This window comes from Marmota monax, unplaced genomic scaffold (genome assembly GCF_021218885.2).
Source record: "Marmota monax isolate L192 unplaced genomic scaffold, Marmota_monax_Labrador192_F-V1.1 WCK01_AAM20220418_F8-fsc00218, whole genome shotgun sequence".
NCBI lineage: Eukaryota > Metazoa > Chordata > Mammalia > Rodentia > Sciuridae > Marmota > Marmota monax.
In genome coordinates, this window is record NW_026694764.1 from 331,722 (window position 1) to 350,741 (window position 19,020).

General features: G+C 45.7%; 1 protein-coding gene across 2 annotated transcripts; it reads left to right on the forward strand.

Annotated features, from left to right (window-relative positions):
- The first annotated feature begins 5,122 nt into the window (after positions 1-5,122).
- On the forward strand, positions 5,123-14,080 carry LOC124079496 (transmembrane 4 L6 family member 5-like). 2 transcript variants are annotated; one of them, XM_046425072.2, is made up of 4 exons: positions 5,124-5,422; positions 10,320-10,373; positions 10,828-10,958; positions 11,374-14,080. In XM_046425072.2, exons 1-4 carry the CDS (start codon positions 5,252-5,254, stop codon positions 11,558-11,560), a joined length of 543 nt encoding a protein of 180 aa, XP_046281028.1. In that variant the 5' UTR covers positions 5,124-5,251; the 3' UTR covers positions 11,561-14,080. The 2 variants fall into 2 exon arrangements, with proteins under 2 accessions (XP_046281029.1, XP_046281028.1); XM_046425073.2 differs by lacking the exon at positions 10,320-10,373 and having other exon boundaries at positions 5,123-5,422.
- Positions 14,081-19,020: the final 4,940 nt, after the last annotated feature.

Consider the following 19,020-nt stretch of genomic DNA (forward strand, 5'->3'; position numbering starts at 1 on the left):
TCAAAACAGTGTCCTCATTATTAAATTGGCATGAATTGTCATAGGGGACAAAGACCAATCTTTGGGTTACATTATTAGTTTCATTTGTGCCAACTGGAGGAAAAAGGAGGTGGGACAGCATAAGGTGGACTTGTTGAGGGACCTGCTTGCTTCTGGCCAAGTCCTCACTCCCTTCCTCATTTCCGAAGGGCTCAGCTCACTGAGCCTCCCTCCACTGACGGCCAGGTCATTCCTGCTTGCTCCAGGACCCCAGCCTGGCTGGCCCATTCCCTACCTCCCTGGAATAAACTGCTTGGAGTCCACCCCAACCCTCCCTGTTCAGAGTATGCCCTAAACAGCAGAAGTGTGTGAGGGCCTTCTGAGCTTGGTGTTCTGTGACCCTGTTAGGAGCCCTCACTCCCCACTTATTTTTGTCACAGGTACTGAGCTACTAACTTGCACAGGAAATACAGTGGTTAACAAGGTACATGTGCTCTCCAGGGGTGGAATAGGCAATTTTAAAAGAAGTAAAGGATTATTTCAATTGATGCTTACCACATTTTATTTGGTAATTTCATTATTGACTCATGCTCCATACTGGAGATTATTGAACCCAGGGCCTCACACATGCTCTGCCAGTGCTCTACCACACCATTGAGCTACACACACCCACATCCCTTTTTGTTGAATTTTGGGACAAGGTCTGCTAAATTGCCCAGGCTGGACTCCAATTGGGATCCTACTCTCTCAGCCCTGCAAGTAGGTGGGACCCAGTATGCACCACCACACCTAGTTTACTAGCACCTCTTCATCTCAGCCATTCTTTCTGGCTCTTACTTGCAGAATCCTAGTGATGTCACTGAAAACCTTCCTGAAAAATTCTTCCAAATCCCACAGTAAATATTTCTTCAGAGATCTGTCTCAGTATTTGGGGTGACATGCTCTCCCCTTGTTTGGAAGAAAAATTTCAGAACTCCTATAATGTCTTGAAACATTATTCACATTATTTCATCCATACAGAGTTGCATAAAAATAATGAGTATTTGTGGACCATACACACACATATTTTTTTCTCTCTTGTCCTCAAAAGAAGTAACTTCTTGGGCTACGGACATGGCTCAGTGGGAAGGGGCTTACAAAGTATGCAAAAGAGCCTGTATTTAAGGACTGTTGTCCTCAAAGAAGTACCATGTTGCCAGGTGCAGTGGTGTAAGCCCATAATTCCAGCAATTTGGGAGGGAGGCTGAGGCAGGAAGATGGTAAGTTTGAGACCAACTTCAACAACTTAGCAAGACCCTAAGCAACATAGCAAGATCCTATCTCAAAATTGAAAAATGGTCTGAGGATATGGCTCAGTGGTTAAACACCCCTAGATTCAATCTGAAAAAGAAGACAATGGAGGAAGAGGAGAAGAGGAAGAAGAGGAGAAGAAGAACAAGAAAAAAAAAACATCTCTCAGACTCACTAGAGATCAACGTGAAGACAAATATGTGGCCTGCTCATGGCCTGCTCTTAGTCCCTTATTCTTGCTCTTAGTCCCTCTTCAGGTCTACATTGGAAAGGCCCACTATTCAGGACAGGACAGTGGCTCTAGTAGCTCAACATTATTTCTAGTGATACTGCTCTACCTCTCATCATTTTCACCTCCCACCCATTCACCGCAGGACCCACATTCTCCATCTCGGCCTCCCAGTCCTCATGCTCCTTCCTCCTGCACTCTTCCTGAATGGCACCTCTCTATGCAATACTCTTGTGGCACCTTCTGATCATTTGTGGTTTCTATTGCCTCATGGCTTTTTTCTACTGCCTTCTTCATACATTTATCAGTTTGGAAACTTCTACATCTCTAATGTCTCTCTCAGGTTGTCTCACACAGATATTTCTCATGAATGCAGATCCAGGTAGTTGCTGAGTGATCATGCAGACAGGGTACCTCTGTTCAGCAGGGCTCTCACCTTCAGCAATATCCTAAGTCTCTAGCTACATGCTTGCCTGCCTTGGATCAGCTACATTTATCACTCAGTCAGTGATAATAGGGTTTGTGTTGGGCAGCTATTTATGTGTAAGGAAAAATCCCACACAATCTTAGTAGCATACAAACATAAGCATTTATTTCACTTACCTGTGCATGGATTGGTTGGAGATGGGCTGATATGGGTTGGGATCCAACCTGGACCTTTTCCTTGCATCTTGCACCATTTTTTTTTATCAGTGGGTAACTCAGGCCTGTTCTTCTCATGGCCATGATAGTGGCAAGAGACAACACACAACATCTCCTAAGGCCTAGACTCAGAACCAGTATCTTGTTAATTATGCCCATTTTATTTTCTGCCAATATGGTGGGAAGTGTATTCTACCTCTTACTGAGTGGGGAGGTGGTAAAGGGACAACTAAATTGCTTAACAAAGTACATGTTTACAGGGAGGATGGAGCACTTGCAATGAGCAATTCCATTTTTACTACAGATCATATGGTCATACGGCTCCAGGCATGATGAAACCCCTCAAAGGAGGCTGTGGAATGAGAGTCTGAGGTTTCTCAGGGGGTCACAAGTTAAAAGACACTGTTTGCAATATTTCAAAGTAACCACTAGGGCTGGGGATATACCTCACTGGTAAAGCACTTATCTCACCCTGGTTCAATCCCCAGCACAACATACACACACACACACACACACACACACACACACACACGATAATAATAAACAAAAATAACTGCTATTTAGATTTAAAATAGGCCTTGTAGGGGCTGGGGTTGTGGCTCAGTTGCAAAGTGCTTGCCTTGCACGTGTGAGGCACTGGGTTCAATCCTCAGCACCATGTAAAAATAATTAAACAAAATAAAGATACTGTGTCCCTCTATAACTAAAAAAATTTTTTTAAACTTCCTTAAAAAATTAAAATAAAATAGGCCTTCTAATAGGGAAATGCAAAATTTTTGAAGAAAAAGGATAGTAGATATCAGAAGCAGCATTTTAAAACATTTTAAAAGCATTAAACAAGTCAATAGAAGCAAAACCCAACATCAGTTACCACACTGATTGCCTGTGAGTCAGAGGTAACCTATCGGGCAGTTCAAAGTATTTTCTTTGTTCATGTGTCCTCTCATTCTAGAGGTCAATTCTTCAGAGCTTTTTCTCCATCCAGCTTCTCTATCTTATAAACAGCAAGAATTCCGCTCAAATTCTGGCATTCCATTTTAGTGGTAAGATTTCTCCACCATCCATGTCTCTCTAATGTTTCAAGTGGGCCTTTGGGAGAAACTATATCAGTAGTCCCCAACTGGCTCCCACTTTCTGTGTGGTACCACTTTTTATGGCAAGCACTGTGGGGTCCTGCGGTACTTAGTACTATCTCATATCTTCCATGGACACTACCTCATCACACATGGATGTGGGCTAATTCTGCAGGGGCTGCACACTCCTCTTTCTGCCTGACAATAAGCTGGGTCTCAGCCCTCATCTGTGAATCCTGGTATCTCTACCACAGGTCCTAATGAAGCAAGGTTTTAATAAATTAATCTCCGTATGAAAAAACTACTTTTTATATTGTAGTTGACAGAAACACAATTCAAACCAATTCACATTATCCAAAGGTTCCACATTGGGCTGCAGTTCTAGCTCAGTGAAAGAGGGCTTGCATAGCATGTGTGAGGAACTGGGTTTGATTCTCAGCACCATATACAAATAAATAAAAATAAATGTCCATCAACAACTAAAAAATGTTTCTAAAAAAAGTTTCCAAGTTTCATATGTGAATACACCACCAATGTAACTCCACATCATGTACAACCACAAAAATGCAAAGTTATACTCTATGTACAATATGTCAAAATATACTCTACCATCACATAAAACTAAAAAGAAGAAATTAAAAAGCAAAGAAAAAATGTTTCCAAGGAGTGCAGAGTGTGGTGGGGCATGCCAGTAATCCCAGCATCTCAGGAGGTTGAGACGAGAGGATTGTGAGTTCAAAGTCAGCCTCAGCAATTGAGGGAGGCCCTAAGCAACTCAGCGAGACCCTATGTCCAAATAAAATATAAAAAAGGACTGAAGATGTGTCTCAGTGGTTAAGAGACCTTGGGTTCAATCCCTAATTTAAAAAAATGTTCCAAGGAGTGATCAGGTTCCAGGCATGGCTGAATCTGCCAATTCAAATGATGTTGTCACACCTCACTCTCTCTCTCAATGGTTGTTTCCTCTGGATTAACTTCCTGCTCTAACAGGAAGGGCCTTCCTCAAGGTGAAACAGGCCACAAGCAACATCATCACCTAAAAAAACCCAGAATTTCCTTGACCTTCAGATGGTGAACAAAAACAAGAACACAAATAAATAAATTTTAAAAATGGATTCTTCATGGAACTGGCTTGGATTGTACAAGTATGGCTGAGTGAAATGTTGAGGCCCAAGGATGGTATGTTCTAACAAATCAGGCCTCAGTCTCAATTCTACCCTGAGAAACATGTAGTAGTCTCAAAAGGAGAGGGATCAATAAACAAATATTAATGAGATGAAATGAAGCCAGGCTCAGTGGCACATGCCTGTAATACCAGTGCATGGGAGGCTGAGGCAGGAGGATCATGATTTAAAAACCAGCCTCAGTAACTTATCAAGGTCTTAAGCAACTCAGTGAGAACCTGTCTCTAAACAAAAGTCAAAATAAAAGGCTGGGTTGTGCCTCATTTGTTAAGTGCCACTGTGTTCAATGCTCAGTACAAAAAAAAAATTTTTTTTTAAAGAATTTGAAATAAAAACACAGCTGAAGCCTGCTATCATCTTTTTTCATTTCTTTCTGGGAGGAACTCTCTATGTGTAACAAATGGAAATGATAAGCCCACTGTACACCTCCTTGCGCTGCCTAGTTTAACAAACATTCCCCCTGTCCTAAGGAACCCTTACAATCAGTCAAGAGGCAAGTGATATCACTCTATCCTTTATAGGGATGAGGCAGTTGTGACCTAGAGACATACAATGGCTTGGTTGAGTCTTCAACAGGTAAGGAATTGAAGAGGGATGATGGAGAGGTGTGTGCAGAAAAAAAGACGAAGAAGACATTGGCACCAGTGTGTGACTAGCTCTCCCACCACATTATCGCACATCCACCCCCTCTCCTCACCAGCTGCAGCTGGTGATAGGGCCTCCCTTATCATTCTGATCCTGCCAGTGTCTACCACAGCTTTTCTCTGACCTGTACTCACATTACAGCCTGTGTTCCTCTGTGGCCAGGAATACTTTCATTTTATTTCAGGCTCACTTTCATTCACTGTTTCACCATGCACCCAAGGAAGTGTGCCCACTGGGTGGGCCTCTCCCTAATATCTCTCTCCCTAGTGTGCATCGTGGCCAATGCCCTCCTATTGGTGCCTGATGGGAAGACCTGGAGCTCAGACCAACTCAGCTTGCAAGTCCTGCTCATGCCTGGCTTCATCGGCGGGGGATTGATGGTGAGGAGTGTATAGAGCACAGGCCAGTCATCAGGGTATGGGCACCACTGAAAAGGATTGTGAATGGGAAGGGAGGGGAGATGAAAAGGACAGTGCTCCAGAGGGGCGGCAAGTGCTTGGTGGGGAGTAGGAATGTACAGGGTGCTCCCCCTATAAACTCAACACTCTGGAGACAGCCCTGGAAGAGCCCCCAAGGACCTGAGATCAATGTGTAAGGGAAGGAGAAGGCAAGGAGGGGAGGCTCAAATCTCTAAAGAGCTCCCTTTATGGGTCAAAGCTTGTCCCACCTGACCCTCCCTGCACAGGCAACTGAGCAGATGTTGGGGACCCCTCACTACAAGGGTCCAAGCAGAAGGAACAGCTGGCTGTGTGGGAGGTTATCAGGGAAGAGTAATAATAGGCATGGGGAGGTACAGCAGAAAGGTCTGGAGCCAGGCAGTGATGTCACCCATCAGTCACTCTACCTCTCAGCTCAGTGCTGCCCCTCCCTCCTCCTCTTCCACTCACTCTCAGCCCACATTCTGGATGCCCACTCTGTGCTGGTTGCTAAGGACAAACTCAGAAGCAGGTAAATCAGGCAGAGAAGTTGCTCCCAAGGCTTCCTGGAGATGAGGATCTGCTGGAAGAAGTGAAGGAAGAGGAGACAGATTTCCTGTATCTCCTCCTCCTCTCTTTCCTCGTTTAGGGGAAGTTTAGATGGTCAACCTAGTGTAATATTTGTGGGGGGGCAAAGTTGAGAGATCTACCCAGCAGAGTTTCCCTCTTTTCAGGACAGCTGACAGATAACATTCTCTAGAAGAGGTCTCACCTTGTCCCTATTCTGGGTCACATCTCTATTACCTAAATGAGGATACCGCTCCTTTAACTAGCAACTCCCTCTTACTTTCTGAGGTCTCTTCTACTCCCCATCTCTTGCATCATGGCTGTTGGACTCTACTCCATCTCTCTGACTTCTATTATCTCTGAGATGTCACACTCCTCTAGGCCTACATACTTGCCCATTGTCATATCATGTCCCTTCTTCAACCTAAACTACCTCACACTCCTCCACCCAATCTAACTAATCATCTGTAGAGGCCACCTTCAACACTATGCTCCCAACATTCTAACTCACAGCCCTCTTCCTTCCCCTCTACTACTCGAGTCACTCTCAGGAAGTACCATATTATGCCACGGAGACACAGACAAGGTTCCTGCTCTCCTGGAAAACTGGTACCTTTTAGGGGGCAATGGTATGAGGAATCAAAACTAGAAACCCCATGAGAGCAAGTACAGCTTGTTTTGTTGGTTGCTGTGTGCCTGAAGCCTAGACCAGTGCCTTCACCTAACAGGAACTTGGTTAATAGTCACTGAATGAATGAAGTAATCCATAAGATGATTTCAGACAGGAGTAGGTACCATCAAAAATAAAATAATTAGGACTGAAGGTATAGGTCAGATACTTACCTAACATGTGTGACACCCGGGTTTGATCCCTAGCACTACTGCAAAGTGGTGGGGGGGGGGAGAGAGAGAGAGAGCTATGCATATTAGCACATGCCTGAGAGACAGAAAGAGCACTATGCATAGTAACACATGTCTGCAATCCCAGTTAATTCAAAAGGAAGATAATGCAAGGTGCAGGGGCACATGCCTATAATCCCAGCAACTCAGGAGTCTAAGGCAGGAGAATCACAAGTTTGAGACCAGCCTGGGCTATAAAAAATTGAAAGGACTGGAATATGCCTCAATGGAGAGAGCCTTAAGGTACAATTGTCACTACCAGAAGAAAAACGGCGGGGGGGGGGGGAGAAAATTATAAATTTTATTGAGGCCAACCTAGTAAAATTAGAATATATACAAATATGTGTGTGTATATGTGTGTGTGTGCATGTGTGTGTGTGTGTGTTTGTGTGTGTGAGTACACTGCAGTACAGCTCAGGGGCAGAGTGCATGGGTTGATCAATCCCTAGTACCACAATAAATAAATAAGTAAATAAATAAACAAATAGATTTATCATATAGAGCTCCTAGCACAAGAAGTTTGGGGATTTTAGGTTTTGGGTTGTTTGTATGTGTGTGCATGCATGCTCACTGGGTATGAACTCAGGGCCCTGTGGAAGCTCAACACATGCCCTATTATTGACCTAGATCCCTAGCCCCAGCTCATTTTACAAAGTGGACATACCCACATATCCACTACCCAGATCAAAAACAGTTAATTTACATACCTGCATTGGAATGACTCAGGAGGCTAAAGCAGGAGGATCTTGAGGCTAAGGCTAGGAGTTTCAGGTCAACATGAGTAAAATAGCAAAACCCCATCTCATAAAACAAACTAACAAAAAACACAGTTCATTATTACCAGAATCTCACACATGCCTCTTACCAGGTACTAATCCTCAACAACAAGGTTAATTCTATCTTCCAACCTCCAGAAACTGGTTTGGTTTCTTCAGTACTCTATTTAAAATGAAACCATGCACTATGTGTTATTTCATGTCTGGCTTCTTTAACATAATATATATTTATAACCCATCCATAATATTTTATGTAGCTATAGCTTTTCTTATGCATTCCATTGTATAACTATAATTTAAACATTCTACCATTGATGGACATTTGGATAGTTTGTAGTTTGGGTTTATTGCAAATAATATTCTTATTATATTTCTGTAGCTGTCTTAGGTAAATATATGCATTTATTTCCATCCTGTCTACAGTTAGAGAGGAGTACGATTGCTGATTCTTTTTTTTTTTTAATTGTTGATGGACCTTTATTCTATTCATTTATTTATATGTGGTGCTGAGAATCAAACCCATGCCTCACACATGTGAAGCTAGCACTATACCAGGGAGCCACAACCCCAGCCCAACACTGCTGATTCTTATGATTGGCAAATATTCAGTGCTAATACTGACAAATAGTTTTCTATAGTTTCTGTATCAATTTGATTCTGATCAGCACAGTGTGAGAGTTCTAGTCACTATCCACCCCACTGGATAAGTAGATCCCCTGGCTATTGTGTGGAGAATGAATAGTAGGAGGTCAGCATAGATGCAGGAAGAGGAGACTAATGTCACGGAGGAAAGAGAGTATCTTGAAAGAAGCCAGTGACCATGGTGATAGACAGAAGTCAGCAGATTCGAGCTATAAACAGTGTTGTCTCTTGAATTTATGATAACTCTTCTCTTTTTGTGAAAATAATTAGAGGGCTAGGAGCAAGACAGGGAAGCTTAGACCACAGACAAAAACAAAAACTTTGACCAAAAGTAAAATTCTCAAGGAGGTGGGTCATTTAAAATTGACAAAATGTATTGGGGGTATAACTCAGTGATACAACACTTGCATAGTATGGCAAGGCCCTGGATTAGATTGCTAGCTACTCAGCACACACACACACACACATAAAGCCAGAGGCAGTTCTAGATATCTGTGGATCCTGGAGGCTCCCAGTAGGTGACCTCACCAGTGAGGGTAAGCAATGGGTGGAGAATGGCCCTGAATTGCCCTGAAACAGGAAGAGGGGCATGAGAGAGCTGGTAGAAATTTGGTTCCACTCATCAGGTGTTTCTCTGCAATGGCAATTCCTGAGTCACTGGGTTTAAGGTGTGCACCATCACACCTAGGCAAGACCAAGTTTAATCTGGTGGTGGCATGTGAGTGAACTATGGTGTGGCAAAGGGCAAGAGCCATGAGACTTTGAAGGGAGGCTGAGAACTAAAACTCTCAGCCCCTTCCCTGGAAAAGAACAAAATGCTGCCTTGTATGGTGTATGCCAGACAAGACCAACAGGGAAGGAAGGATCAAAACAGCTGTGGAATTCCAGGGATGGGAGATGAACCTGGCCTGTGCTATGATCACAATGACAAGGCTGGAGGCAGAGTGAGGAGCCTCAAAATTCTTCCTAGGATTTAGAAACCTCCTCCCACCAGAAGGAAGGCTAAGAACATCTTCCTAATGGAACTTAATTAGGAATTGAATGGGGGAAGAAGGAAAAAGGACTGATTGATTCAGGAACCATTGAAGAAAGAGACAAAAAGAGTTGAAATCTGACTGGGTGCAAAAGGATTAGAGTTGTTAAGCCTAAGGGACCTGAGGGGTGATATTTTTCAAATACAAGAATGAGGAAATCAAATGGAGATTTATTTGGGAAATATTTTGAGGTCACCTCTGAAACTGAATCTGAGCGAAAATCAAGACATTTGAGTGAACACATCCTTCAGGCAGTTGGGTTTGGATCTCCAGGCATGTGGAGGTGACTATTAGCAGAGGGAATTACCTGGGAGAGGATGGACTTTGTGAGAAAAGTCACCGGAAGAAAAAAGATCAGGGGCTGGATCTTAGGAAATCCCACAACCCACATCACAGCATTTGTGAACACACTCTACCATATCCTAGCTCACCAGACCTTCAACACCACTACCTCTTCCCACTGCTGAAGACATTTATAGCTAAGGAGAACTTACTGTAAATCAGCCTTGACATCAGGCCCACCAGTTATCTCTTTCATTCCTAATCACTGAGAACTAGGTTTTACAAACCCATTTTACATTGGACACAACTGAGACACAGAGAAAGCAATGAGTTCATTGAGTGTGAAGTAGTGTGGCCCTGGCCTTCCACTCAGAGCCTCCAGATTCCCATTCAGATAGGCACCTACTAGGTGCCAAGATTCACAGGGAATGTTTAATACTAAACCCAAACCCTAAGGAATATACAATATGGACAGAGTTTAGATAGGCAGGCAAATAAAGTATTGTAGAGCCCAACCATGCTCCAGGACACATAGAGATAAGGTCTTACCAAGTCCAAAGGCCTGAGGACAAACTAGGCAGCTTCTGGAAGAGATGGAGACCTTGAGGATCTGGGTTGGGGTGGAGGGTTCACAGTATCACACTGACTCTTGTCCCACAGGTGCTGTGTCTGGGAATTGCACTGGTTCTGGTAGCTGTTGACTATGACTGTCCGGTGAGATCCCAGTTATGTAGAGATTTGGCCTGGTGTGGTGGTGCACACTTGTAATCCAAGGGACTGGGTGGTTGAGGCAGGAAGGATTCCAAGTTTGAGGCCATCCTCAGCAATTTAGTGGGACCCCATCTCCTAAATAAAAAATATAAACTGCTGGGGATGTATCTCTTTGGTAGAGCACTCATGGGTTCAATCCCAAGTAACACCAGCATCCCCTCCAAAAATGGAGAAAGAGATTGAGGATTCTGTCTCTGAACCAGTCTCTCATGGAGCCACAGCACCCTCTGCAGAATTTCAAGCATTCTGTTACAGGACTACATCCCCAGCCCACAGAATGTATTTTCAACCTGGCTCCAGAGGAGCTGGGCAGTGTGGGGGGTGGAGCTAGGTGTGGCTAGCCCAGGAGTGGGGAGCGGACAGCCATATCCAGCCCACCTTCCACACCCCTGTCCAGGAGTGGTGTTTACCCGTCTGCTTTATTGAGGGACTACTTGGTGCCATCTACTGCCTCACCATGTCAGCAGAAGGACTCAGAATTGGACCCAAATGCTCAATAAATGGCAAGTGGGACTATCACTTCCAACGGTAAGGCTTAACTTGTATTCGTGACCCCCACTCCCCATCCCCCCATGCCCTTCCCACGTGGGCCAGGAAACCTGGGTGCTCAGAGCTTCAGGAGAATTCCCTCCTGTGGGCCTAACTAGCCCTTTGAAAATCCCATTCAAAGTGGGGTGCCTGTAATCCCAGTGGCTTGGGAGGCTGAGGCAGGAGGATCAAGAGTTCCAAGACAACCTCAGCAAAAGCAAGGTGCTAAGCAACTCAGTCTCTAAATAAAATACAAAATAGGGCTAGGGATGTGGCTCAGTGGTTGAGTGTCCCTAGTTAAATCCCCATGAAGAAAAGAAAGAAAGAAAATACCATTAGGTGTGTTCTCAGGAGATGGGGTGGGGGAAGGGTGCTGCGTTTCCTCTTTGGATCTCTTGACCCTACTCATTCACAGAGATGAATACTTGAGCCACCCTGATGACTGGAATATCTGTGAGGAGCCATCCAATGTGGTGTCCTGGAATGTGACATTCTTCTCCTTGCTGGTGGTTGTCTCCAGCCTGGAGATCCTCCTGATTTTCAGCGGCTGTTGCTTCACTTGTATTGCTGTTTCGGATGAACCCAGATCAAATCCATTTTAAAGTCATAAAAAGTTAATTTCTGTTTTACTATAAATTACTGCGATTTCCAAACTTGTTTGGAATTCCTGCCTGTGCCTTGAATTCACCCATGCCTGGCTTTCCCTGACCAGATAACAACCCTCTCTAAGACCTTACTGGCACCTCATAAATCCTGGTTCCTCCTGACCAAATAACAACAATTCTGATGTTGGTGTTATGCTCGAATTCGAGACCCCCAAAAAGACCACCAGAGACCAAGATCAATGTAAACAGCAAAGAGGTGTTTATTGCAAGCTAACTCGGTCCTCTGTGCGCACACAGCAACTGGTGACGCTGAGAGGCCCCGAGCCCAGGGTTTGCAGCAGTTTTATACATTCTTTGGAGAAGGCAGGGACCGCCACATACATCATAGTATCTCTTAGCAAATCATCACACACCACGGGAAAATCAAATAACAACTCTAAAACATGAGTAGCACATTCACTGGTGGGAACAAGTTGGGTAGGGGTGATTGGTTACTACAAGAGGGAAATTCGTTTGAACTGATTGGTTTAAGCCAAGGGGGTGTTCCTGCTGAACTACGTGGTTTCCCAACACCATAAACTCCTGGGAGGGTCATCTGGCATCCCAAGTATTTCCCTGTCTCATGCTGATTGGTGGCTGCTAGGGGGTTGCTATGGGTCCTCACCTAGCCTGACTGAGTCAGGGACACCTGTCACAGCAGATCTCTCCTGTTATTTGTAGATAAACAACTTAGCAGGGTGGGAATGTGCCTAGGAGTGCTCTGTGGGTCTTTCCAAGGACAAAGGTCATGCCCCTTCCTTGAACATGCTTTGCCCTGAGGTAGAGGATGGTTTTTCATTGGGATCTGATTACTCCCTATCTTGAACTAACATGCCCTGTAGATCATTAACCTACTATCTGCCTTTGTAAATGCTTCTCAAAATCGTGTTAGATCTACGTTCTTAAGACACCCCCCTTTGCAACTTTTTGTGCTATAAAACCTTATTCCTGCAAAGCTGGGGGGCTAGTCTCTAGCCCACGTTAGAAGAGACAGCCAACACTTATCAGCTCTTTTTGTGTACACAAATACAAGCTTGTTTTAATTGGATTTAAAATTGGAGTTGGTGGTCTTTTGTTTGCATCAGGGTTTAACAGTTTGAATAATCATAACAGTGCTCCACTTCTCCATTTTATTAAAACTCTCCTTGTTCTGAGGCTTATTTTTGAAAGCAAAAAAAAAATTTTTTTTTCCTTTTCTCCCTCCTTCCTCCCTAACCTGGGGTCAGGGAACAAGATTACCCTGAGTTATCTGTGCTCCACAAGAAGAGGATCTAGGAAATGAATAGCTCCAGGGCACACCTGGAAAGTAGCCTTTTGTCAGGTTGGTGGTGGTGACTTAGAACAAAGCAGCCCTCAAGGGGAAAGAAACATCAATCAGGCACCAACAGAAATGCTATTCAATCAACAGGATCTCCTGACTAATGCCTGTCAATCATCAGGACCCCCTGGCCAATCCTGAAGTTTAGCCAAGCTCCCCGACCAACTCTAGCAGGACAAGGGACTCCAAAAACACCTTTTCCTGTCCCAAGCCGTTCCCTTCCTGCATGAGCCCCATAAAACCCCAGTCCCATCCAGTGATATACTTAGCCTAGTTCTCTCTTTAGATCAGAAGCCAGATTGTCACAAGTTATGAAGGATTCATTTCTGTTTTCTGTAAAAATATTAGGATGTCTGTATGGCCTGGCCATTAGTTGATGTTGTAAAGCTAATTGGAATGCCTGCCCATGCCCTGAACTCACCCAAGCCCGGTTTTCCCTGATCAGATAACAACCCTTTCCTAAACCTTAGTGACATCTCATGAATTCTGGCCTTCCCTGGCCAGATAACGACCCTCTCTGAGTCTCTAACACCTCCATAAATTCTGATGTAGGGGCCAGCAAAAATGTAAACTTGTGTTATGCTCCTCAGTGTTTTGTTATCTGTAATCCTCCTTTGTGTAACATTTTGGGCTATAAAACTGGGCTGCAAGGAAGCTTCTGGGCTGTCCTTGGCTCCCATGATTTTGATGGGAAAGGCAGGCTGGCAGGTCGAAATAATAAGCTTGCTTTAATTTCATTTTAATTGGAGTCACTGGTGTTTTCTTGTGACGTGATCTAACACCAGCTCCCATGTGGTTTCTCAGACTCTTCTCCTGTCAACTGTGTGGGTCTGATTGAGTTCTGCCCAGGAAAGATATCAAAATAAAGCCTCATGGAGGGGGGAGAGTTGTGGCTCAGTGGCAGAGCACTTGCCTGGCATGTGTGAGGCACAGAGTTTGATCCTCAGCACCACCGCATATAAATAAATAAAAAATAAAGATACATCAACAACTTAAAATATTTTAAAAATAATATAAAATAAAACAAAATAAAGCCTCATTTGGCAGCCTTTTTAAGTCTGCCTCCTCTGGTCTCTGCCCGCCTTTGCCTGATCTTACAACTTTGAAAACCTTTTTTAAAAGCCCTCTGTTTCCCTATGGGCAGAACCCAGCCTCTGGGACACTAGTCCCCTGTATTTCTCATTTCATTGCAAAGTAATAAAACTACTTTCACTTTTTTCTCAAAACAATGTCTTCGTTATTAAATTGGCATGTATTGGCATTGGTGACAAAGACCCAGCTTTCAGTAACATTACTTTGTCATTTGTGAAGATTACAAGAAAAACTGAAGCAAAATCAGACAGGCAGTCAGTAGAAATATGTAAATGGAGTCAGGTCAGATCTAGGAGGCCAATTTTGAGTCAGGAAGTTAGAGACTGTCCCCTGATGGGTTGAAATGTTAATTCCTTCAGAGCCCTTCCTCCACCCTTATCAAGAACCTGCCCCTGCTCCAACCTGTGGCTAAGGTAACCTGACCCAGGAATTGCCCCTCCCTACAGGGAGCTCTAAGGTTGTTGATTAAGGTGTCCTGGGCTCTGCCATCCTGCCCTTCCCCACCTCTTTTCCACCTTTGACCATCCCACAGAAAGAGCATGCTCTTTCTCCTTCCCTAACTTGGGAAGGAGAAAGATAAGAGGAAGAGGGCAGAAGAACAAAGGAAGCCTAGGACATATAAAAAGGGCAGAACACCTTGCTTCTTGGGATACCAGGATACTAGCTATGGCCCCATTCTCCCTCCCAGGAGAAGTCTCTGTTACCCCTTTTTAAATAAACCCTGCTTTATATGCTTGCCTCAGTATGCTTCTCTAATGTTCAAACTTCAACTTGTGAGGAAGCAGGACTCTTCACCAAAAACCAGCAGTATCCAAAGGATAGGACTGTGTGAGGTGGAGATGTGGAGGGACCTGCTTGGTCCTGGCTAAGTCCTTGCTCACACTGTCTTTTCTGCTGGGCTCAGCTCACTGAGGTTCCACTTATACCTCCTTATACCTGCTTGCCCCCGGACCCCTGCCTGGCCTGCCCACTCCATGGACCCCTGGAATAAACTGTTTTGAGTCCACTCACAACACTCCCCGCTCAGATAATGCCCTAAACCAGCAGGAGTGTGTGAAGGCCTCCTAAGCCTTGGTGTTCTTCTGCCACTGTTAAAGGCCCCAAACCCTACTTATTTTTTTTTTCAGAGTTGCTGAGCTATTAAGTTGCTCAGGAATACATTGGTAAACAAGGCAGATAAGTTTTGTGCCCTCAGAGAATTTAACATTCCAGTGTGGAAAAAGAAATTTTAAAAGAAGCAAAGGATGGTCTGGGGCTGTGGCTCAGCAGTAGAGTACTTGCCTCACACGTGCAAGACCCTGAGTTTGATTCTCAGCACCACATAAAAATAAATAAGTGAAATAAAGGTATTATGTCCAACTACAACTAAAAAATAAATATTTTTTTTAAAAAAGAAAGACCAAATTATAAAAAAATAAAATAAAATAAAAGTAAAACAAGCAAAGTATTATTTCAATTGATGGTTGTTGGGAAAACATATAATGGCAGCAGCACCCCAGAGAAAAACCTCAACATGGCGCCTAACGACCCTCTTTCTCCTCTTTTTTCTTTCACTGGTGCGAAACGTTCCCGCTGGCACCAATGTTCAAATCCTGCGGGTGGGAAACCTTAGCCCCAATAGGAATTAACTTCTTGGGCTCCGGATCTGACATATGGAAGAGCTTGCCAATAAACAGGTGACCCGTTATCTACCTCAGCCCTGCCACCTCTCCTTAGGTCTATATAAACCCACAGCCTTTTGTAATAAAGCGGAACCTCTCCGGTGATTTGTGTCATGTGGTGTCTCCCATTTGTAGTGCGGTGCGGTGTCTTACAGTGGTGCCGAAAACCAGGGAGACAGTGTGCTTGATAAACCAAGCCCCGTCTCCGCCACCGCTATCTCCAAGGACACATTTCGCCCTTGTCTGTCTTTGTGGGTGCTGGCTCCCTGCACTCACCACTGATCAAGTTTAGGCAAGTTCCCCCTCTCCGGCTTGCCAACTCCCTTCAGGCAGCAGCAGGAGACGCGATCATGATTGTCCAGCACGCCCCTGACATCTAGTAGGGAGGAGGGAATGCACCCCACTAAGATTTCACTGGTCACAGGGGACCCTCTGGTGACCCGCTTCCCTTTGGGGTGTGAGGATTCTGGGTTTACATGAGAGGCTCCCTGGTCTCTTCCTCCTCTGCGGAAGCTGCGTCCCACTGGAACTCACCCCGCAGGAGCTGTGTTCAGCCTGGAGCTGAACTTCCGGCCCAGAGCTGCGTTCTGCTGGAGCTCTGTCCCTTTTCTTTCTTGACTCTCTCTAGTTCCAGTCGAAAAACTTTCCTGACACCAGGTTGCCCGCGGCCTCGACCCTACAGGGTCACACACACTGCACTTCGTCGGTGACGATCGAGCTGTGCCCTCTGTGCCTACTCGCAGTGGACTGGTCACTTCGGGGACGCCCATGTGATCCTCCATCTGCTCTATGCTTCCAGGAAGCCCCTACAGCCCGGGTTAATTCTTTTTCTCCCTTTGCTGTCCCTTCCTCCACTCTTTAACTAGGGGTGCCTCCTCATCTATACCGGACACCTCACCACTCAAGTGTCTCCTTGAGAATTTGGCTACTCTCTCTCTCCCCAGACCTCAAGCCCAAAATTCTTATCAGATTTTGTACCTAAGATTGGCCTACATATTCACTGTATAATGGCAATCATTGGCCTCCAGAAGGCTCCTTAGATCCAAATCTCCTCCGGGACCTTTTTAACTATTGCCAGCGCCTGAAAGGGTAGAAGGAGGTTCCCATGTTTTCCCGTCCTGCCCTCTGTTCTCTGTTCCCAACCTTCCCCTCTGCGCCCTTCCCTCCACTCTTCATGTCTGCTCTCCCTCCCAGTGGTACCGCTTCCGCGTCCCCTCCCTCTCCCTGCAGCAGCCGCAGCCCGCGGCCCTGTCTGCGCACTTCCCCTGGAGACATCCCCCTCCCCTCCCTCTTCTTCCTGTCCGCCACCACCGCACGTGGCCCTGTCTGCCTGGCCACCAGACACTTGCGCTGGTGCTCCACCTTCCCGGAGCAGTGGGCGAAACGGGCCAGTAGTGCGCCCTTGGTGGCCTGGAGAGGCCTCGGGATCCCACCTCAACCAGCGTGCGAACCACCGTCCTTCACCTTCATCGTGCCACGGCAGCTTTCGCGTGAGCCCCCGACTCGCGCATGCCTCCCTTTTGCCGCCGGGTTCCCATGGGCAGGCAGGATGGGTCCCACCTGGCTGCAATGGGTGGGATCTCCGGATCCCTTCAAACCTCCCCCCCCCCCCGCACTCTGCTCACCTCTTCTACTGATAAGCCCTTTCCCTCCCCCTACTCACGCCTCTCTTTTCCTGTCAGTGCCCACACCCGGTCCCACTGATCCCTCTTATCAGATAACTCACAGTTCCTTTGTCCTCTCAGGGAAGTAGCTGGTGCTAAAGGGATAGTCCGAGTGCACGTCCCATAACTGAACCTAACTGGGACTGCATGCAAGCAGTTTCTAATAAGGTAGTTAACTTTGATAAACTGAAGGACATTATCCAGAACCCTGATGAAAATCCATCCTTATTTCTCAACCACCTTACAGAGGCCCTAACCAAATACACTAAGCTAGATCTTAGTCCCTCATCAGGGCTACAGTGTTAGCAACCCATTTCATTACTCAATCGGCCCATGATATTAGAAAAAGCTCAAATGAGCTGAGGAGGACTCTCAGACCCCTATCTGAGATCTGGTTAAAATGGCCTTTAAAGCAGGCTCCATTGCAGAAAAGAAGGTAACACCCCAAACTCAGGTCTTGACAGCAGCCCTGAGGCCTACATCTCCAGCAAAAGTTTCAGAGGGGAACCAGCATTCCTCTCCACCAGAGGCTTGCCTCAAATATGGATGCGAAGGTCACTGGGCTTGCCAATGCCCAAACCCATGGCCTCCTTCCAGGCCATGCCCCACCTGTAAGCAGACAGGACATTGGAAGATTGACTGCCCCATGGCTGGCCCTTCCTCGGTGCCTCTACGCAGGGGTATGACCAGTCAGGCAGTCCCTTCTCCTGAACTTTTGGGGTTTGCAGAAGACTGAAGAAGCCCAGATTCAAAGACCCCCTCAGCCCTCTCCGAGCCAGGGTAGTGCTCCAGGCAGCCGGTAAGTCCATTCCTTGTGGACACGGGGGCTATCTATTCTGTCTTGCCTGCCCATTCAGGCCTCTGTTTCCTTCCCAGGTCTCAGTTATGGGGATTAATGACAAACCCTTCTCCCCAAACAGAACTGTAAAGCTGGCCTGTGCCCTGGAGGGACACCCATTCACCCACTCTTCTGGTCATTCCATCCTGTCCAGTTCCTCTCCTAGGCAGAGATGTTTTCCAATTACTAGGAGCCACCCTCCAACTACACCCCAAGAATACTACCACCCATCTCCTTCTTTCTTTAATTCTTACCCTCTCTAATAACCCACCAGTACCTACTGTGTCATTGCTCCCTGACCTAGTCGATCCCCAGATCTGGGACATCTCCACGCTGGTCATAGCCTCCCACCACAAGCCATACCATGTGAATCCAGCTGAAACCCCAAACTAAATTTCCTTTGGTTCCCTAAGACTGCCCCTGCAACAATCTCATATTTCTGGTACGCAAACCCTCAGGAGCCTATCACTGAGTCCAGGAACTCCGCCTAATTAATGAGGCAGTTATTCCCATCCACTCGGTGGTTTCCAACCCTCATGCTTTTCTTTCTCATATCCCCCTTTGACCATTCACTTTACTGTCCTGGATCTTAAAGCTGATTTCTTTACAGTGTCTCTGCATCCTGACTCTTATTACCTCTTTGCCTTCACATGGGAAGACCTTACATTCTTTAGGTTTCAACAGCTGACATGGACAGGCCTATCCCAAGGCTTAAGGGACAGTCCCTACCACTTTGGTCAGGCCTTGACACAGGATTTAACTGTTTGAAATTTGGGGATAGCATTCTCTTACACTTGGATAGAAGCCTTCCCTACATCCAGGAAAACTGCTGACACTGTCGCCTC